The sequence below is a fragment of the Marmota flaviventris genome, chromosome 3, assembly GCF_047511675.1.
Source record: "Marmota flaviventris isolate mMarFla1 chromosome 3, mMarFla1.hap1, whole genome shotgun sequence".
Classification (NCBI taxonomy): Eukaryota; Metazoa; Chordata; class Mammalia; order Rodentia; family Sciuridae; genus Marmota; species Marmota flaviventris.
Genome location: NC_092500.1, coordinates 65,557,551 through 65,579,942, shown reverse-complemented (window position 1 = coordinate 65,579,942; position 22,392 = coordinate 65,557,551). Strand labels below are relative to the sequence as shown.

Below are 22,392 nucleotides of genomic sequence, written 5' to 3'. Positions count from 1 at the left end.
AGTCCAGAGTGTAATCTCAATGCTCAAAGTGACGGTTAGAAAGCACGTAGAGCTCCCTTGGCCTTGCCAGATGCGAATGCCTAGGGAGCACATATTGGGCCCATTATTATGACTATTATTAATAATAATATTGTGATTAAATATTTATGAAGTGCTCATGCTGTGCTCGATGGTGACCCTCCTACCACATCCCCACCTTCCAGCAACACCCAGGTCTCTAGCCCCGAGTCCCACCAGTCCTCTCGTAGGTTCGTGCGGGTGAATTGTGACAGGTCGCCCTGGCCGCCTCAGCTGGCCCTAGTAACCAGGAACCCAGGCACCCGGGTTCTCCTGTGGGGCGGAATCCGTCCCGGGTCGCCACGGGGGTCTGTGTATACATCCTCCTCGGCGGTTCATTCCCGACCAGGGCTTCGGGGACAGAAACCCAGAGCGGCCAGGGCCAGGTTTCCCACCGGGTCCACCTGGCGGCCGCCCCTCCCCGCTGGGTCCGAGTCTGCCCGCCGGCGGCCGAGGGCGCGGCCCGGGGTCTGCGGCCCCAGGTAGGCAGCCGCGCGCCGTCCCACTCCTGGAGCTCCCCGCAGCCCTGGCCCGCTATCCCGCCGCCCCGGCCCCGCGGCTTTTTCTCTCTTTATCATAAATATATAAATTATGCTAATTACGGGCATTGCATATTAACCAAACCCGAAACCTCCCCTGCCCGGCCCCCTCCCCCTCCGTGCAAACCCCTCCCCGCCCCGGACCCCGCTACTTACCGGAGCCCGAGCCGCCTTCGCCCCGGGTGCCCGGCGGCCACCGATTAGAGATTCATCTCACAGCCCGGGCCAGGGGACCCGGGCCGGGGCCGGGGCGGCCGCCGCCCGCAGACAAAGAAGCCAGTGCGGCTTGGCTGGGCTCAGCTCGGCCCGGGAGCCGGTCGGGACCCGCCGCCGCCCCCGGGCCCCCACGCCGGGGCTGGGCAGAGCCGAAGGGGGCTCTGTGGGCTGCGCTGGGAGGAGGGGGACGACCGGGAAGCGGGAAGGGAAAGGGGGGGGCGGTCAGGTATATATTTTTCTTCTTTCCCCCTTTGTAACGGCCCCCCCTTTTCCCTCCCCCCTTTTTTTCCCTCCTTCTGCTACTTGGATTTTTTTAGCTGCTGCGTCATGAGCATAATTTATGCAAAGAGCTTTGCCGCATGCTGCACCGCCCGCGCCAACCGCCGGGGGCGGCGGTCAGAGAAAGGAGGGGATCTGGGGACCCGGGATCCAGGCACCGTGGTGGGGAGCGGATCCTCCGCCCCGACCAGGTCAGAAGATCCCAGAGGTTCTCTCCTGGGACAAGAATAGGGGGTCGGTAGGACTAGTTAGTCAGCCGCCTCCGAGTGCAGCTTGAGGTCGTTTCATTTTGGAACGTGACAGTAGGAGCAGGGAAGTTCTGACTGGGGACCCTATGCCACCTTCCCTTCAAATGAGGGTTGGGGTGGTGAAGGCGGTGACTTTCAGCCGCTTCCTTTCCTTTCTAAGGTAGTCAGCCACCCTTAACGGGGAAAGTCAAGTTTATGTCTATTCCCCAACCCCAGAAGAGAGAGGGAACTCAAACAGCCAAGCCATGGTGGAACTACCAAAGCAGCTGTGCCCCCAGCTCCAAATCAGGGCGGGGACCCAGGTCCCTCCACCCTCCTACCTTTACCCCAGGAGCGGTAGTAAGCTGTGTTATCTAATGATAACTTCCGGGCCTTCTTGTTCAAGTAGACAAGGAAATGTGAAAAGAAAGACAAAAGTTTAGTGGAATAGAAAAAAAAAAAAAAACCTTCTGCTCTGGTGGCTGTGGGAGTGAGAAGGGTTTGATTTACTTATTGGCTTTTGAAAGTAGGTTTGGGCTAAGAACTGACAGATTTAGGGGTCAAGGGAAAGCAGGTTGGAGTAATACTGGGCAAATGGAAGAGGAAAACCAAGGAAAAGAAAAAGAATGAGAGAAGCTTTGGGGCAGAGGGAGGTTCTGTAGATTCAGTGAATGTGGATTTCATAGAGGCAGCCAGCTGTCAGTCTACTCTGCTGGCCTCTTACCTTCTTGCTCCAGCTCCAGCTCCAGCTCCACATTTGGTAGTGTCTGATGAGCTTGAGGTAGATGAATTATAGGTAAAGTGACAGGAAGTGGAGACTGCTTCCCTCTTGAGATTGTTCCTTAAGTCCCCACTACCAAGTGGCTGCAGACCAGGGTGCACACTTTTTCAAGAGGTTACTTGGAACTTGCTCACACCTGGAGGCGTTGCTCACAGAATCTTGCCTTTTGGGACCTGGCATTATCATTTGCCTGGCCAGCAGAGCTCCCATTGTATCAGCTTGCCCATGGGTTAGCAGTCAGAATACTTGGGTCTTAATCCCAGCTCTTTCGCCAACAGTCTGGGCAAGTAATTTAACTTCATTTCTTATAAAAGGAAGATAGAGCCCTAAGACCTCACTTTAGTGCCAGCTACTAGGAAGTCTGAGGCAGGAGGATTGCTTGAGTCTTAGGAATTCCAGGACAGCTTGGGCCACACAGCAAGATCCTGTCTCAAAAAAGAAAAAAATAATTATAATAACTACTTAATAGGGTTAAGTTTAATTGTGAGCTTGTATGTAAAAAGAAAAAAAAAACTTTGAAAACTGTAACATCTATACAATTATAAAGCATCATTATCTGTACAATAGTTTGAACCCATTTTATTGGTCCTCTAAAACACTACATGGCATGGTATGACAGCTCTTGGGCTTGATTGGTCTACAGTCTAGTCTGTCCCTTTGGACTGTAAATTCTTTGAGCACACCAGTTATGACTTACTCATCTGTATTTCCTACTGCTCTTTATGTGAACAAGGGACACAGTATTGCTATTGAACTTTGTCACATGAAGACAGAAACTCTTAAGTCTATGTGACTTGGTTGGTGTTGCACCTAAATAGATCAAAGACTCTGCATGACATGGATATCTGGGATAGTTTAAAAGAACATATATGATCAGAGAAGCTCAGGGAGACACAGAGTTAATGGGAATCAAAGTTTTCTATGGGAAAAGGAAAACTTTAACTTACATTGTATACACTTCTTCATTGCTTAAATAGCTCAAGGACCTATGTTACTTTTGTTTCATTTTTCATTGGGATATAATATACTTATCTTTGTTTGACTTTTTGTGAGTATGTGTGGTGGTGTTGGGGATTGAACCCAGGGCCTCACACATTTTATGCAAGTGCTCTACCACTGAGCTCCAACCCAGCTCATCATTTGACTTATCTTAAACATACACACATACACACACACACACACACACACACGTATAGATATGTATTTTGGGGGCTTGGGATGGAAGCCAGGATCTTGCACATACTACAAAAGCACTTTACCACTAAGCTATACCCCTGCCCCCTCAACTTTTTAAAAATTTTTAATTCACACATAGTAACTGTACATATTTATTTATTTATTCTTCGTAGTTGTAGATGGACAGAATACCTTTACTTTATTTATTTTTGTATGCAGTGCTAAGGATCAAACCCAGTGCCTCACACATGTTAGGCAAGCACTCTGCCGTTAAGCCACAGCCACAGCCCCTAATTGTACATATTTATGCATTGTGACATTTCAACATACGTATATAGAATGTGTGATGATCAATCAGGTAATTGAACCCAGGTATGCTTTACCACTAAGCTACATCCCCAGCCCTTTTTATTTTTTATTTTTGGGCAGGGTCTTATTAAATTATACAGGATGTATTTAAACTTGTAACCCTCCTGCTTCAGCCTCTGGCGGTGCTGGATTATAGGTGTGCTACCATGCCCAGCTCTTTTTTTCCTCCCTTAAGGGCTGGGAGCAAATCTAGGGCCTCATGCACACCAGGCAACTGCTCTACCACAGAGCTACATTCCAGCACCAGCACTAAAGTACAAAAATCTTTTTTTTTTTTTGGTTGTAGATGGATACAATCACTTTATTTATTTTTATTTGGTGCTGAGGATCAAACCTAGTGTCTTACATGTGCTAGGTGAGCACTCTATTACTGAGCCACAACCCCAGCCCAAGTGCACACCTTGACAAATTTTTACATATAGATCTATGCAATCACCACTCAAAACAAGACAGAGGGGCTGGAGTTGTAGCTCAGTGGTAGAGCACTTGCCTAGCATGTGTGAAGCACTGGGTTTGATCCTCAGCACCACACAAAAATAAATAAAATGAAGGTACTCTGTCCATCTACAACTTAAAAAAATACATAAATAAGACAGAGACACTTTCCAATACCTAAGAAAATCCCCTGGTGTTACTCTAGAGAAATTTCCAAAGTAACATTAATTCTGATTTCTATAACATAAATTAGTTTTGCTGGTTCTTGAACTTCATCATATAATTTTTTAATTTGTTCTTTTTAGATATATATGAAAGTAGAATGTATTTTGACATTTCATACATACATGGAGTATAAATTTCCATTCTTGTTGTACATGATGTGGAGTTATACGGGTTGTGTATTCATATATGAACATAGGAAAGTTATGTCCAATTCATTCTGTCTACATCATATAAATTGAATAAAAAATATGTACTCTTTTGTGTCTGGCTCCTGATGTTTTTGAGATTCGTTCATGTCATCAAGTGTAGTGATTTTATTTATTTATTTTTATTGTTGTGTTGTATTTCATTGCATAATTATACCAGAGTTTATCCATTCTGCTATTTTTTGAGTGTTTTTGTTTGGCTGGTTCTGATTTTGGATTCTTATGTATAAAGTTGCCATGAACATTCTTAGACAAGTCTTTTGGTGAACATGTGCACTTATTTCTTTGGGGTAAATACTGAAAAGTGGAATTTCTAAGTTTAGGGTACATGTTCAGCATTTGTAGATAATGCTAAATGGTTTTCTAAAGCGTTTGAACCAATTTGTATCCTTACCAGTAATATACAAGAATTCTAGTCCAGTAACATATGAGTCCTAGTTGTTCGACATCCTTATCAATACTTGGTAGCAATACTTAGTAATGGCAATCTTCTTGCAATGAATATATATTATTTTTATATTTAAAAACCCAACAATTGGGCTGGAGGTGTAGTTCACTGGTGGAGTGCTTGCCCACCATATGCTAGGCCCTGAGTTCACTCCCTAGCACTATAATAAAATACAAAAGTAAATAAGCAAACAAGCCAGGCATATTGGCACACACCTGTAATCCCAGCAATTCAGTAGACTGAGGCAGGAAGATTGCAAGTTTGAGAGGCCAGTTCCGGCAATTTAGTAAGACTCTGTCTATAAATAAATGTATAGATAAATAGTTAGGGTAGGGATGTAGCTCAGTGGTATAGTGCTTGCTTATCACTTGTGAGGCCTTGAGTTCAATTCCCAGCACTGTAAAAACAAAACAAACAAAAAGACCAGTGTAAGTATTTCCATGGATAGGTGAGGAGATGTGCTAGTAGCTTCCTTTTACTTCTCATCCTAAATAAAACTCTTTAACAAGATCCTCCACCCAGCCTATTTTTTTTCCTTCACTCTGATTTCCCATGCTTTCTGAGATTTCATTAATTCAACAAATACTTATTATCTACTATATGTCAGACACTGGGTTGAGTGCCTTTTAGCAAAAGACAAAACAGACGTGTTTCTTAGAATTACAGTAGACTTGGGCTGGGATTGTGGCTCAGTGGTAAAGCCCTTGCCTAGCAAGTGTGAGTAACTGGGTTCAATCCCCAGCACCACATTAAAAAAAAAAAACAAAAAAACAACTAAATAAACAAAATAAAGGTATTGTGTTCATCTACAACTAAAAATATTTGTTGATTTAAAAACAGACATTAAATAAAAAATATGAATATACCACTATGCACAGGGACTAAGACCACAAGAAGATGATATGAGAGAGCAGGGAAGACTTCTCTGAAGAAGTCATATATAAGGGAAGGCCTGAAAGATGGGATAAGGAGGGAGAAGGAACAGCACAGGCAGCAGTGATGAGGGAGGAAAGAGCTCAGGAAATGGTTTGGGAAACTGAAAGTGGTTTAGTGTGGCAATGTCTTAGTCTGTTTGCCTGCTATTTAAAAATTATAGACTGGCTGTCTTATAACCAAAGAAATTTATTTATCCCCATTCCAGAGACTGGGGGGCCTTGATATCAAGGTGTTGGCTAATTTGATATCTTGTGAGGACCCACTTCCAACTTCATAGGTAGCCATCCTCATGTGGTAGAAGGGAGGCTGGGAAGCTCTCTGGGTCGCTCCCACTTTTTTTTTTTTTTTGCTACCAGGGATTGAATTCAGGGGCACTTAACTACTGAGTCACATCCCAAGATCTTTTTTATATTTAATTTAGATACAAGGTCTCTAAGATACTTAGGGCCTTGATAAATTGCTGAGGCTGGCTTTGAATTCGAGATCCTCCTGCCTCAGCCTCTTGAGCTGCTGGGATTACAGGCATGTGCCACCGCACCCAGCTCTGGTTCCCTTTTATAAGGGCATTAATCTCACGCCCTCATGACCTAATCACCTCCCAGAGGCCCCATCTCCAAATTGGAGTTTAGGATTTCAACATATAAATTTGGAAAAATACAAACATTTAGTCTATAGCAAGCAGGAACACGGCAGTAATAGAAAGAATCACACAAAACCATTCTTTCATTTTGGGTAGAGAGAGCCCAAGTCAGGCAGATTTGGCCATATTTTCCTCTATTCTCTCAAATTAATCGGGTCTCTTTTTGCTTTACAAACTCCACTGAAGATTTTACCTCCTACAAGAAGCCTTCTTGAATAATAACACATTGGTCCAATTAATGTTATTACTTTAATTACATTATTGTTTTAATAACTTCATCATAAAATTTGTAATTTTTAGGCCATTTACTGTTTCTTGAGAGTGTATTTACATGGTTTACCTAACACATGAATGACCTTGTGTTTCCTTATGAAGGGCCTTATGTTTCCTCTTTCTTCTGAAGTCCTCCAAGCACCCAACAGGAGAGATGCTTTGTTAACATTGTCTTCCTTGGCACTATGTTCAGAAAGCTCCTGGAATTTAAGTAGAAAAGCCCTGGGTTCCCATCTAACCTGACTTGTGAAAAGACCATTTCAGGTCTTCTAAAACTTGTCATAAATCAACCAAGTTCTTTTTGTGTGTGTGTGTGTGTGTGACAGGTGCTGGAAATTGAACCCAGGGCTTCATGCATGCTAGGCAAGCACTTTACTACTGAGCCTTATCCCCAGCCCAAAGCAACCAAGTTCTCCCAGGATCCATGTGTATTTTCCCACATGCTTGCCTCCCCTCCACAGGCCAAGTTTGCCCCTCCCCCTCTCTAACCACCAGATTAGAGGTCCCTACTGCCTAGGGAATAAGACTAGGGCAGGTGGGACTGAATGGAAGGTAGGTCTGTAGGAAAACAAACAAAAACCCTCTCATTTTTGAGGAGAGGAAAAGCAGCAGTGCCTTTCGAAGGGCTTCTAGGTCAGTTTGCATAAAAGAAGGAGGCAGTTATCAGTCAGGGCTTGCCTTATTGAAGTCCTGTCAGGATAAGGGGCTATGGAGGAGAAGGTCCCTGAAAGCTGTTAACAATGCAAGAATATCTTAAGATGAGAAGCCAGAGTTTGAGGAAAATTCTGTATGACAAGGAATATGGCTTATGCATGCTCTGGTTTTTGTAGACTTCCACCTCCTGTCCTGAAATGCATACAGCATTTTATTCTATTTAATTTTAGCAATGATGTAAAACTGTATTGCTGGGCTGCTGTCACTGTCTCTGACAGATTGCCCTACCAGCTGAAAGGGTAAATATGGTTTTCTGTTTTTTTTTTTTTTTTAACTTTCTGTACTGTAAAAAGGTGAGGAACATTTTAGCTCATAAATTATTTACCAAACCTCACAGGCATAATAGGCTGTGTGCATATTCATCAGGCTATCATCCATTATTCATGAAAAGTTCACTTCAACTGTTAGAAGAAAATGAGGTTGTTGATTGAAATGCTGAAGAAATGTGGGCTTTTGTCCTCCTCCCTCCTTTCTCCCCTCTAAGTCTGGAAGTTTCCATCAAAAATGATATTATAGGGGAAAAATTATTCCTGACATATAGAAGTATTGATATAGGAAAAGAAAGCTTAGAGTAGGAAATAAATTGGCAGAATCAACCACCATTCATTTAACATGGTCAGATAAAGACCCCTGACTCTTGCTTTCCCAGGCACTGTGCCCAGAAAATAGCCAAACTGGTTCTGTTTCTTGAAACAAAAGGGCAGCTTCAGCAAATCTGATAGAGTTATTGTCTATATAAACTAGATACTGGTTGCATTCTATAGCTTAAGAAATATTCTTCTTCTTTTTTAATATTTTTTTTTTTTAGTTTTAGGTGGATACAATATCTTTATTTTACATTTATGTGGTGCTGAGGATTGAACCCAGTGCCTCATGCATGCTAGGCGAGCACTCTACCACTGAGCCAAATCTCCAGCCCCTTTATTATTATCTTCTTACTTGACCCTCACACCAGGTCTTGAAGGTAGAAATAATTTTCAAAATGAAAAAAATACTTAAAAAACTGAGAAAAAGAGAAAATGGAAACTCACAAGTTAAGTGACATGTCCAAGACCACATACATAAAGAGCAAAAGTATGAGTGAACTTGAACCTAAATTTCCTTCCATATCCCATATTCGTTATACTTCCGAAGTACTTTGAATATTAAAGCCACTGTTTCCAAAATATAGATATTTCACATTTTTCATTGACTTTATTATTTTTCTTTCCTTCCACTGCCCCCAGTACTGGGGATTGAAATAGGGGCACTGTGTATTTGGGGTAAAAATGGGAGTTCATAACCCACTTGAATCAAATGTATGAAAGATGATATGTCATGAGCTTTGTAATGTTTTGACCAACCAATAAAAAAAAAAAAAAAGAAATAGGGGTGCTGTACCATTGAGCTACATCTACATCTCCAGTCCTTATTATTTCAAGACAGGTTCTCACAAGGTTGCTGAGATTAGCATTGAACTTGTGCCTCAGCCTCCTGAGAAGCTGAAATTAAATGAGGGTTCCATTGCACCTAGCCAGCAATTACATTCTTTAAGCCATAGTTTTCCTGTTTGAAAAAAAAGGAGATACTATATATTTTTTTAAATTATTTCTTTTAATTTATATATGACAGCGGAATGCATTACAATTCTTATTTGGAGATATTATCTTAAACAGGATAATGTATATAAGATCCAGGGGTCTAAATTTTCCTCCATCTTGAGTCACCTCTTTTTATTGACCCTCTCTCCCATTCCGCCCTGGACCACTCACTTGGTATCAGGTCTCAGCCTGGAATTCCTGGTTTGGTTCCTTTTGGATGAAATGCAACTACAGTCATAGTGGGACACAGGTGTGAATTCTCCCCAACATGACTATACAAGGTTGTTTTTTTAGTTTTTGTTTTTTCAGTGCTGGGGATTGAACACAAGACCTTGCACATATTAGACATGCTCAACTACTGAGCTGCATATCCAGCCCCACAAAGTTGTTAAAGTTGTTCTTTACTGCAGAGGTAAGGGAAAACTGAAGTGAATTACAATAATGGAAAGTATTTAAACTTTGGTTTTGAGTTTTGATTTTCCCAACATTTCAAGAATTCAAATTTTCTTTTTTTTGTACAGAGATTGAACCCAGGGGTGCTTAACCATGGAGCCACATCCCTACCACCCCACCTTTAAATACTTTTATTTTGAGACAAGGTCTTATTAGGTTACTTACAATCTTGCTAAGTTGCTGATGCTAGCTTTGAACCTGCTATCCTTATGCCTCAGCCTCCTGAGTTGCTGGGCTTATAGATGTGTGCAACTGCACCTGGCAAGAAGTTGAGTCTTAATTAGGGGGTGTAAGGACCCTACATGAATGGATCCCAGACCATAACTTGGCTTCCTGTCCTCAGGTCTACTTCTGTCCCCTGGAAATTCTCCTTCAAACCTCCATTCATTTCTAGGAAGCCCCAGATGCTTCCTCCTTCTGGTCCCTCAGCTATCCCCAGAAGGACATTTCTCCAAATCTGACAGTTTAGCTTAGATTCTGGATAACACCTCAGAGGGTGGGAAGTGTGTGTGTGTGTGTGTGTGTGTGTGTGTGTGTGTGTGTGTGAAGGAAGAGGTTCCATAGTGGCCTTGTAGGAATAAGCTTTGGGCATAGTCTATCCAGCAGAATTGTCTATGGAAGACTGGTATCCCTTTGAGTATCCTGGCCATATTGAGACACAGATGAGGCTCTGCTCTTCTGAGTGCCCTGGGTAACTTTTGGAACACACACACACACCTCTCAAAGAAAAAAATGAATTCTAAACCCCCAAACCAGAACATTTTGGTATGCATTCATATCAGACCATTGCATTTTTAATAAGCCAAATAATACAAATGAGTTGGGATTTCACAGGGAGAAAAACTGACCACAACCAAAAAAGAAGAGACCCCTGAGACTTCCTAGGCTGCCCCAGCCATGGTGGAGTTGGTGTTTTACATTCATTATGCAGAGCAGTATCTGCACCTTTCCTATAAGTGGCTTGCCAGGAATAAGAAAGCAGGGTCCACTTCTGAGCCATATATCTTGTAATAACTGTTCTCTTAGTGACACAAAAATCAGCTAAGACTTTGAAAAGGTTATTTCAAAAAGCCTGACTGGATTCTTAAACAAAGCTCCAACCTTCCTCTTTGGGCTGGGAAATAGGAGGTTATTCTGTTCTTCTAGTTACATAAGTAAAGAACATAATACATTGTAAGTGTTCAATAAATGTATACTAAAAAATTCTAATCAGTCCAACTGAGACCAGGGGGCTTAGCAGGAAAAGTCACTGTCTTAGATCCTGTCTCAAAATAAAACTCTAAAAGTATCTGAGACTGGGTAATTTTTTTTTCTTGGTATCAGGGATTGAATCCAGAGGCACTTAACTACTGTGCCACATCCAAGCCCATTTTTTATTTTGAGACATGGTCTTGCTAAATTACTCAGGGCCTTGCTAAATTGCTGAGGCTGGCTTTGAACTTACAATCCTCCTGCCTAAGCCTCCAGAGCAGCTGGGATTACAGGTGTGTGCCATTGTGCTCAGCGAGACTGGATAATTTGGAAAGTAGTTTATTTGGCTCATGATTCTGGTGATTGGGGTGCCAATTTTCTGGTAAGGCTGTGTCACATGATGAAGCCTAAAGGGAACTGGTAGTGTTCAGAAGGGGACAAGTACTAGGGATAGTTTGGGTTTATAATATCCCACTCTCAAAAGAGCTAGTTGGGGGCTGGGGATCAATTGATAGAGTGCTTGCCTCGCATGCACAAGGCCCTCGGTTCACCCTGAATTCAATCCTCAGCACCACACACACACACACATAAAAGAGCTAGTCTGGTCACATAAGATCTGACCTACTGCCACAAGAACATAATGGGCGATGCCCCATCCTAATCACCTTCTACTAGGTCCCACCTCTAAAAGGTCCTATAACAACTGACGTACTGGAGACTGAGCTTCTAGCACATAAATCTTTGGGGGACAAACCGTATCAAAACCACAGCAGTCACCATTGTTTCCTGAATCTCTTATCACAGCTTACTCATATCCAATATGGCATTTACTGAGTTCTGTTGTAATTTTCCATCTGCTGTAATTTTCCATCTAGCATTTATCTTGACCAAGGAACATTTTTGTGTGTGTGTGTGGGGGGGGGGGGTATCAGGGATTCAACTCAGGGGCACTCAACCACTGAGCCACATCCCCAGCCCTTTTTTGAGTTTTACTTAGAGACAGGGTCTCACTGAGTTGCTCCGCACCTTGCTTTTGCTGAGGCTGGCTTTGAACTTGTGATTCTCCTGCCTTAGCCTCTGAGCTGCTGGGATTACAGGCATGCACCACGGTGCCCGGCCCAAGGCATACTAAGAGTTCATTAGCCATCATCTTTGATTTTTTTTTCCTCTTCTTCATCCTATTATTATTATTATTATTACAGCAGCAGCAGCAGCACTAGAGATTGAATCCAAGGGTGTTTTACCACTGAACCACCTCCCCAGCCCTTTTTATTTTTTATTTTGAGACAGGGCCTTGCTAAGTTGCCCAGGTTGGCCCTGAACTTGGGATCCTTCTGCTTTCAACTACTGAAATGCGCCACCACTGGCTTTCCTATTTAAAAAACATCTTGGAGAACTTTCTCATTCTTTGCTTCAGCCACATGGTATTTCATTATCTGTATATACTAAGAGTTATTTTACCAGTTTCCAATTCATGGACACATAGGTTATTTCTAATCTTTTGCTATTAAAAAAAAATCCTGCAATAAACAACTCTATACATACCGGTGTTTCTCCTGAGTACAAATAAATCTTTAGGAATCATTCCCAGAAGTGGAAATGGTATGTTTACAATTTTGATAGATATTGGCAAATTCACCCTATAGGTATCATACCAATTTACATTCCCACCATAAATAAATTAGAATGTCTGTTTATCCACAGCCCTGAAAATAATGTTAGCAAACATTTGGATTTTTGCCCATCTGATAATGGTATCTGTGTGGTTTTAATTTGCTGCTTTCTTATGATGACTGAGGCTAAACATTATTTCATATGTTAGGAGGCTATTTGTTTTTCCTCTTCTGTGAACTCTCTGTAAATATTACTTGCTATTTTTCCTAATGTTGATTATATGCCTACTGATTTCTAGGAGTTCCTGATATGCAGGGATATTATATGAATTGCAAATATCTTTTTCTGGTTTGTCATTTGTCTTCTGACTTTATGGAGTTTTCAACCCTGCCAATTCTCCTGTTAATTAATGCTGAACATTAATCCTGATAGTCCAGTTGTTTCTATCTCCTAATCAATCTGGAATTCCCCCACTTCTCTCTACTGCCACTTCACTAGGCCAGTCTGCCATGATCCCTTACCTAAATGACGTTCCTTGGAATCGAATGGGGATTAGATTCCACCTCTTGCTCCCCTTTTCTTTCTTTTTGGTGGTACTGGGGCACTCTACCACTGAGTTACACCCCCAGCTCTTATTATTTTTAATTATTTATTTTTAATTTTGACACAGGGTTTTGCTATGTTGCTTAGTGCCTCACAAAGTTGCTGAGGTTGGCTTTGAATTTGTGATCCTCCTGCTCCTGAGTTTCTGGGACTATAGGAATGTGGTAACATGCCCAGTTTACCCCTATTCTGCATTCTATAACTAGAGAGATTTTTTTTTTCTAAGTCATCTTCTTATTTGTGTGTGTGAATGTATGTGTGTTGCTAGAAATCAGATCCAGGGTGGGCTGGGGTTGTGGCTGAGCAGTAGAATGCTCACCTAGCATGTGCGAGGCCCTAGGTTCAATCCTCAGCACCAAATAAAAATAAATAAAACAAAGGTATTGTGTCCAACTACAACTATTACAAATAATCCTGCAATAAACAACTGAAAAAATAAATATCTGAAAAAGAAAAGAAATCAGACCTAGGTGCTAGTTAGGTGCCCTACCTTTGAGCTACATTCTCAGCTCCTTATTTTTTATTATTTTAAATTGATGCATTAAAATTTTAATTTTGAGACAGGGTCTCGCTAAGTTGTTTAGGCCTCACTGAGGTTACTGAGGCTGGCTTTGAACTTGCAATCCTCTTGACTCAGCCTCCCAAGCTGCTGGGATTACAGGCGTGTGATGCTGCGCCCAGCTGCCTGATAAGACTTTTTTAAAAAATAAAAATATAGCCAACATGCCTGTAATCCCAGCAACTTGGGGAGACTGAGGCAGGAGGATAGCAAGTTCAAGGCCGACCTGGGCAACTTAATATGAACCTGTCTCAAAATAAAATTTAAAAAGGCTAGGGATGTAGCTCTGTGGTAGAGTGCCCCTGATTTCAATCCCCCATACTACAAAAAGAAAAAGACATGATCCTGGATCACCATGGCACACACATATCATCCCAGACACTCAGGAGATTGAGGCAGGAGGATTACAAGGCCAGCCTGGACAACCTAATGAGACCCTTTCCCAAAAAAAGGCTGGGGATGTTGCCCAGTTTGCAAGGCCCTGGTTTTGATCCCCAGTATTCTCCTCTTGCCTGCTCTACACAAACAGCATGATCATGCCACTCTCCTGTTTAAAACTCTTCAGTGGCTTGTCAGTGCCTAGGATAGAATCCAGTGTCTTCATATAGGCTTTTACATGGGCTCTAGAGTGTTCATGCAGGTTCTGTCTCCTATCTACCTCTTCAGCTTTATTTCTTGCCAATCCCCACCAGTCCTTACCAGTTGTATTCCGGCCATACTGACCTATTTTCATGCCCTTTCTCTCTATAAGCTCTCTCTCTTCTCTAGGACTTTGCAAATGTTATCCCCTCTTCTAGGAACCCATTTTCACTTGTTTAACTTCCACTCACCCTTCAAATTTTTAAAAAAATATTTTTAGTTGTTGATGAACATCTTTATTTATTTCCATGTAGTGCTGAAGATTGAATCCAGTGCCTCACATGTGCTAGGCAAGCACTCCATCACTGAGCTACAACCCCAGTCCTCACCCTTCAGATTTCAACTCAGACATCATTTCTACCAGGAAAACTTCCCTGAGCACAGTCGAAGAGATTGGGTGTCTCTATATATGATTTCATAGGCTTTTTCAATGCCCAGGTCTCAAAATGATAAACAAAATACCCAAACACCTTTAGAAGACACTGACCAATCTAAGGGCAACCTGAAGGAATGTTAGCTAGGTCCAAGGGGGTTCCTGGGTACCAAGGGTTAACCCATTAGTCACTGGACCATGGAGAGGTCCTGGGAAGGACCATCCCATAGAAATATCTAAAATTATTTTTTTCTTTTTTTGCAGTATTGGGGATTGAACCCAGGCATGTTTTATCCTGAGACACATCCCCAATGTCTTTATTTGGGGACAGGGTCTTACTAAGTTGCCATGGCTAGCCTCTAACTTCTGATCCTACTGACCCAGACTCCTGGGTAGCTGGAATTACAGGAGTACACAACCATGCCTGGTTGAATTATTTAATTTTTAGCATTAGTAGGGCCTGACCAGAATTTTCAAGCTTATTATTAAATCTGTCCATTTCTCCTTCCTCTCCCTTTTGTTCTTTTTCTCCCCTAAAACAGAATCTAGATTTGAGCTGGAGGTGAAACAAGGACTGTGTGATCTCTTTGGCAAATGATGAAACTGAGACCCTTGGGAGGCAACAGATTAAAAACAATGATTGGCTTGTGAAGTCAAGTAGACCTGAATTTAAATTTTGCCTATGCAATTGTGTTTTTAGTTCAGATACTAACATGTCTGAAATATAGCTCTTTTACCTGCACATTCCTCAGAGACTGCTATGAACATTAAATGAACGCACCTGTTACAGTGTCTGACTCATACATAGTAGGGAATAAGTGGGAGCTGATTAGGTGAGGATCAAGGTCAGTTAATTAGTAGCAGAGTCTGTTTTTCCCCCCCTGAGATGGGGGCTTATTATGTTGTCCAGGCTGGCATTAAGCTGGATTTAAATAATCCTCCCACCTCGGTACCCCAAGTAGCTAGAACTACAGATGTGTACTACTGTGCCTGGAAGAATTAGTGTCTTGATACTGAGTCTACCTCCTGAACTCTTATTGACATGGACTATTACAGTGAACACAATATCAGGGGTCCTGAGGTCTCAGAAGGAGACATAGGGAAGTTTCCTTTCCTGTGCTCATTCCTTTTTTTTCCCCCCTAGTTCCTGATCACTGAGTAGGAGTGAAGGCAGATTAGTGACTTCTTCCATTTTCAAGCTTTGAATTGAGATCACTTAGGATCTGACTTGGAAAAGTTAGGATACAGAGAAGATTTGCCTGGTCTGACCTCCAATTACTGATTGCAAACATCATGTAAAGAAAAAATGCTAGGCCTTGGGGATGACAGTCCACTAAAAAGAGTTCTTTTCAAACTGTAGGTCCTGACTTGTTAGTGGGATGTGAAACAATCAGAACTGAGGAGACAAAATAGGAGAAAATAGAAAATATCACAGTGTACTGTACATAGAAGGGTAAGTACTAATGTTGCTTTAGTTATAGTTATAAACATGTGTACTGCGTCATGATTTAAAGTGTATTACTATGGATTTCATCAAAAAATGTTTGCAAGTCCCTGCATTAGAAAGCCTAATGTCTGGCATTTATAAGTGACCTACAAATAAATTATTGAATAAGTGAATGTCTTAAATTACCATTTAGTGGGCTTTTGTTTTTGTACTGGGATTAAACTCAGGGGTGTTTTACCACTAAGCTATATCCCCAGCCTTTTTATTTCTATTTTGAGACAGGTTGTCCAGGTTGGCCTTAAACTTGAGATCCTCCTGCCTCAGTTTCCTAAGTCACTGGGATTACAGGTGCCTAACTTACTTTTCAAGTATCTTAGTCATACCAAGAAGTGTGTGTTGATTAAACATAAAAACAAAACCAAAGCAAAACAACAAAAACACTGACCTGGGAACCTGGGAGCTCTGACACAAAACATGATTCTGTAAATAGCTTGTTAATGTGTGAAGGTGGGGAAAATCTCTTTTGATCAATTCTCTAATTTTAAAACCAGGAATGCTCAAACAAGCTCTGCTTGCCACATAGGACTGTTGTGAAAACTGTGAAGACCAGATGAGATTGTTTCAGAGTGTTCTGCAAACTGTGATGCAATACTGGTCAAAAGCAAGGGTTTAGGAACTGGGGTTGTGGTTCAGTGGTTGTGGTTCAGTGATGGAGCACTTGCCTGTATTCGTGAGGCTCTGGGTTCGATCCTCAGCGCCACATAAAAATAAATAAATAAAAATAAAGATGTTGCACCTAATACAACTAAAAAAAATATTTAAAAAAACCCAAGGGTTTACCCAGTTGAAGTAAGTATGGCTCTTTTTATTGGTTTAATTAACTAATCAGAAAATATTTATCAGGATTCTAATGTTATTGAGGGCTATTCTCTGCAATGCCCTCCCGTCTTAGATGTTTTTCTACCTATTCTAATAAGAATAATATAGAATGTAAACTCCACGAGATTATAGTGTTGGGCTGTTTTGTTGTAGCTCCATCTCCTTACTTGTGCAAAACAGGTGCTCAGCAGATATTTCTGAATGAAGAAAGGGAAAAAAAATTAATCGCTGCCCTTCAAGACAATTAAATTTGAGGTGAAACAACATACAAATACCCACAAGGCACCCAGGCAGGTCACCTGTAAAAGGTGCCAAAGAAAGGGTAGGGCCTGAGAACACAGCTAGCTCTTGCGGAGCACCGCAAAACACAACTCCCTCCTTTAAGCGAAAAAGTCAGGAACACACAGAAGTAACCATCCACAGCTAGTAGCTGGTACAAAACAGCAAAGAGTCCTGGGAGGGTCTACTTCAAGAAAGGACAGTGTGAACTGTACTAGCAAAATAAATCTTTCCGGAGCTGAAGCTGACACTGGGCTTGGTGGAAAAGTAATGCAAAACAGACCAAGTCTTGGGGAAAATATTTTAGGCAGTTTTGAAAATGCGTAGAAACCTATGTCTCTTGTGGAAAGATTGCCAAGGTGAGGCGACCTTGAGTTAGTGAGCGTAGGCAGAAAAAGGTTTCGGGGAATGGTTTCACGGTCCAGCCTCCGAGCGTCCGACCGAGAGAACAGACCCTGTTTCGATACAATACCTGTACATATTTGGTTTTCCTCCAGTAGAGCGATAGGGGTGGGGGTAGAAGTCTAGGGCGTCTGGGCGGGGCCACGCGGGCCCTGCCCTCAAGGACTGGAGGCCGGGCGAAGGGGCGGGGCTTCCGGCGGCAACGGCACTTGGGCGTCGGGTGACGCCGGGCGGGCGGATCGTCACGTGACACGGAAGTGACTCCGAACAGGAAGAGGACGAAAAAAATAACCGTCCGCGACGCCGAGTCAAACCGGACCCGCAGCCACCATGAACAGCAAAGGCAAGGACTGGGGGCGGCTGGGGCCGTCGCGGGGGTAGTGCGGGTCGGCAGCGAGCGGATTCGGAGCCCAGGGTCAACAAACGCCAGTTCTGGGACCGGCTGCGCCGCGCCCCTCGGCCGGCCGCAGTCCTGGGGGCAGCAGCTGACGCCTTCGTCATTGCTTAAGTACCGCTGCTCGCTTCGTCCCAGTCCTTTAGCTCTTAAACTCTGTGGCGCAGTTTGGAGCTGCGGGCTCCGATGTGTGGGGGGGCCTTGTCATGATGGACATCTTCAGGAGCAAATGGGGAGCTAGAGCAGGGATTAGGGTGGGCCAATGGAGAGCTGGCAGAGGCGGGGCGCCCCGCTTAAGAACAACAGGCAGGGCACCGGGCTTAACTAGTGAAGTGCCGGTTGGTGGGCGGCCGGGGCCTACAAGGACCCTTTCCCCCTTTCTTGCGCATTCTTTGCCCTTCACTGGCGAGGCTAGAATTTACCCCTGCCCCTGTGATTGTACCAATGAATTTGTCAGAACATGATCCCTTTCACTTTTTCTCGGTCTCAGGGTTCACTTCCATTCACGTACTCTCTTTATTTGGAAGTCGACCTTGAATAAGAATCTGCGAGGCAAATAATTAGAACCACCGTTACTCATAAAGTCTGGGGTGGTTACAGCTGGGCCTGTGAAGACTACTCCAAGAGCAGAAGCACCCTAGATACATCAACAGTCCAGAACCTCAGGAACGGGTCCCCAGATTTGTCCTGCATTCCGGAGGGGGCCCGTTTAGACTTTTCCCTTACATCAGTATGCTAGTGGGAACAGCGCCTTTCCTGTCCAGTCAGAACCCAGCACCTTCCATTTATATAGATACAAAGACAATGCTTATTTCCTTGGCTTCAGAAGTCAAGCCCTCTGGAGTAGTCTATAAATCTTCTGCTTGCTTCCACTAAGTTAGCTGTAGGGTATGTCTTGCTTAATTTTGGTAGCTCTGTATAGTAGGCAACCTATATTTTTTCTTGTCCTCCAGGTCAGTATCCAACGCAGCCAACCTACCCAGTGCAGCCTCCTGGGAATCCGGTATATCCTCAGACCTTGCATCTTCCTCAGGCTCCACCCTATACTGATGCTCCACCTGCTTACTCAGAGGTACTTTGAGTTTATCAAACTTGAACTGGTTGAGAATACTGTTGGACCATATTTTCAGTCCTTAAGTCTGCTCTTAGAAACAGAAGTGTCCACATGAGTAATCTAAAACAAAATCCAGCAATTTGTTGGAGTTGAGACTGCATTATCTGACTATCTTATGTTATTCAGCAAGTTATTCTGCACAGGTTGCTGTTAAGAAGATGAGTTTTTGGGCTTTTAGCCTAACACTGGCTATAGCAGGAAATGATCCAGAATATTGAATGCCAGTGGAAAGACAACTTGTATAACATAAAAAGTGTAATCTGCATATGGAGAGTTAAGAATTGACTTGATAAAGAGATTTCAAGTAGACATGTCACAGAGTAACATTTTGCTTTCTCTTCTGCCCCTTTTAGCTCTATCGTCCGAGCTTTGTGCACCCAGGGGCTGCCACAGTCCCTACCATGTCAGCTGCATTTCCTGGCGCCTCTCTGTATCTTCCCATGGCCCAGTCTGTGGCTGTTGGGCCTTTAGGTTCCACAATCCCTATGGCTTATTATCCAGTTGGTCCCATCTATCCACCTGGTTCAACAGTGCTGGTGGAAGGAGGGTATGATGCAGGTGCCAGATTTGGAGCTGGGGCTACTGCTGGCAACATTCCTGTGAGTATGACCTTATCAGAAGAAACTCAGCCCATATATTTTAACATTTTGCAGTGACTTCATTCTCTTATCATCCTAAGATAATCATTGCCAGTATTAGTGCAACTATTGCTATCTGATAGGCACAAAGTGGTCAGGGGGCAGTAGAACTGTGGCAAGTGATGAGCATCTGGCACATTCACTGGGATCTGAGTTAACCAGATTGCTTTGTTTTCCTGCCTTATGAGTCCTGCTTGCTGCTTTTCCAGTTATTTTGGTACAGCAAACTAGTCGAGTAATGCTCTTCATTCATTCCATAAGCATTCACTTGATATTTGCTATCAGCATGATATTGTATTAGGAACTGGCTGATTAAAAAAGTAGAATGCATAATCCCTAAAAAGTAGCTTTTAGAAAGACAGGGATTTTAATTTTCAGTGTCTCCTGCTTAGTTCCCCAGTGCATGGGATTTAGAGCCCACATGGTCTTTGCTAAGGCCATCTACTCAGGAACATATGCTAGAGATGAAGTGGAAATAGTGTCATTAGCAAACCTTTAGTTAATATAGTGGTCTGATTAAAAACTAGAGGGCTGGGATGTAGCTCATTGGTAGAGTGTAGGTTTAGGTGTGCAAAGCCCCTCAGCACCCCCAAAACACAACTACCTAGGGATCCTGTGAGATCTGTCCCTGTTTTGGGAAAATGAATAGGAGTGATTTTCTACCCTGAAAATTATTTGGGGGCTGGTATCCATAGGCTTAATCTTGGAGCTAGAACTCTTTGAATGAGTGATAGACTCCTTTCCTGTTTGCGTCTTGGGTTCACAGAGAAAATACACCAGCTTTAGAACTCAATGTGGTGGCAGCACTAGCTCCTTAAACGCTATTGGTTAGCACCCTGCCATCTTCTTAAGGTACTCTGCTTCACCCATGTCTTCTTCCCTTTGCCCATTCTACCTGTCCTTTCCTTTCAGCCTCCGCCTCCTGGATGCCCTCCCAATGCTGCTCAGCTTGCAGTCATGCAGGGAGCCAACGTCCTCGTAACTCAGCGGAAGGGAAACTTCTTCATGGGTGGCTCAGATGGTGGCTACACCATCTGGTGAGGAACCAAGGCCGCTTCTGTGCCGGGAAAGACATCACATACCTTCAGCACTTCTCACAATGTAACTGCTTTAGTCATATTAACCTGAAGTTGCAGTTTAGACACATGTTGTTGGGGTGTCTTTCTGGTGCCCAAACTTTCAGGCACTTTTCAAATTTAATAAGGAACCATGTAATGGTAGCAGTACCTCCCTAAAGCATTTTAAGGTAGGGGAGGTGTCCATTCATAAAATGAATGTGGGTGAAGCAGCCCTAAGGATCTTCCTTTAATTCCTCTGGAGTAATACTGTACCATACTGGTCTTTGCTTTTAGTAATAAAACATCAAATTAGGTTTGGAGGGAACTTTGATCTTCCTAAGAATTAAAGTTGCCAAATTATTCTGATTGGTCTTTAATCTCCTTTAAGTCTTTGATTTATATTTCTTGTTAAATGAAATGCATTAGTTGTCTGCCTCTTCCTTTCCATCCTCTGCCTCATGTGCCATCTCCAACCCTAGTCTTCCATTCCTCCCACCAATCTCCATTAAATCAGTGGTGCAGGACAGAAAGCCAGTCAGACTTGTTTCCTTCTCTCCTTGCACTTCTCTCCACTTGCCATCTTTTAACTCGTCTTTCACAAGGATCCTCTGAAACCCTCTCTGTGCCCCAAGCGCATTGCTTCTGCTTTGGCATCTCCTCAGGCAAAACTAGAGGGTGCCTTTTGGACCCTCCTCATAGGTTGTCTCTGCATACACGAACCTGACTCAGTTTGCTTTGGTGCCAGAAAAACAGCTTTGTTTGAACAAAGGATATCAGTGCAAACTGTCCCATAAAAAAGTTTGTTTAAAATATGAGGGGCAAGGAGGAGGATGCATTTCAAAGGCTTGACTTTAGAGCCAAATTAAAGGGAGTTTTCAGATCAAAAATTGGTTACCATTTTTGTCAGTGTCTGATGCCACCACTCACAGCTCCCAAGAATTCCTAAACTGGTTAATAGGGTCATATTGTGAAAACTTCACTATAAAATGACTTGAGTCCAGTGAAATCTCATTAGGGTTAAGAATGTTTCAGGGATCCTTAATATTTTGATTTTTGTTTTCTGAAATTGGATTTTATTTTATCTTATAATTTCAGTTCATCTAAATTTTGTGTTCTGTACATGTGATGTTTGACTGTACCATTGACTGTTATGGAAGTTCAGCGTTGTATGTCTCTCTCTACACTGTGGTGCACTTAACTTGTGGATTTTTTATACTAAAAATGTAGAATAAAGACTATTTTGAAGATTTGAATAAAGTGATGAAGTTGCATTACACCTCACTCCAAGGATTCTTTACTTAGCTTGTTTTTAGATCTATTCTGCATATAACTTCTTTTATATCTCAGCTAGGTGCTGCTGCTGTTCTGTTTTCTTTTAAATAAATGCAGGAGTACAAGGCCAAGATTTGACTATTTTCATGAATTTCACTTTAGGTGTTACACCTTTCACTTTATTACCTAAACAACTTTCATATTCTGGGATTCTGAACCTAAACTTACTAAGGGAACAAAATTGGTTTCTCCTTACTTACTCTACAGTTCAAATTGAGGAAAATGTCTTAGTATTGCAATCCCTCTATACATTCCGGGTGACCTTCAGTTAGTTTTCCCAAAGCTCTGTGTGGGGAAATACTGGAATCTAGGCTGC

General features: G+C 42.6%; 2 protein-coding genes across 8 annotated transcripts in view; one reads left to right on the top strand and one right to left on the bottom strand.

Moving 5' to 3' along the window:
* The window catches only part of Pou6f1 (POU class 6 homeobox 1), a 50,956-nt gene that overhangs the window by 26,342 nt on the left and 2,222 nt on the right, over positions 1-22,392 (bottom strand). For 2 of the 6 annotated variants that reach the window (XM_027949989.2, XM_027949991.2), the window contains exon 2: positions 753-2,524. The gene's annotated coding sequence lies outside the window, so the exon portion shown is untranslated. Of the gene's footprint in view, positions 1-752; positions 2,525-5,173; positions 5,476-9,719; positions 11,676-17,610; positions 17,762-22,392 lie in introns of those variants that run through there. The other 4 variants (XM_071609836.1, XM_071609837.1, XM_071609835.1 and 1 more) reach the window with 4 other exon arrangements.
* Positions 17,779-22,025, top strand: Dazap2 (DAZ associated protein 2). 2 transcript variants are annotated; one of them, XM_027949730.3, is made up of 4 exons: positions 17,779-17,883; positions 18,888-19,006; positions 19,402-19,570; positions 20,599-22,025. In XM_027949730.3, exons 1-4 carry the CDS (start codon positions 17,871-17,873, stop codon positions 20,919-20,921), a joined length of 624 nt encoding a protein of 207 aa, XP_027805531.1. In that variant the 5' UTR covers positions 17,779-17,870; the 3' UTR covers positions 20,922-22,025. The 2 variants fall into 2 exon arrangements, with proteins under 2 accessions (XP_027805531.1, XP_027805530.1); XM_027949729.3 differs by having other exon boundaries at positions 19,402-19,647; positions 20,599-20,815.

What these genes read in the sequence shown, in the direction of transcription:
- Dazap2 (XM_027949730.3), top strand. An exon ending in CTCCACCTGCTTACTCAGAG is followed by an intron (nt 19,007 to 19,401) that starts GTACTTTGAGTT and finishes TGCCCCTTTTAG; the next exon opens with CTCTATCGTCCGAGCTTTGT. An exon ending in TGGTCCCATCTATCCACCTG is followed by an intron (nt 19,571 to 20,598) that starts GTTCAACAGTGC and finishes CTTTCCTTTCAG; the next exon opens with CCTCCGCCTCCTGGATGCCC.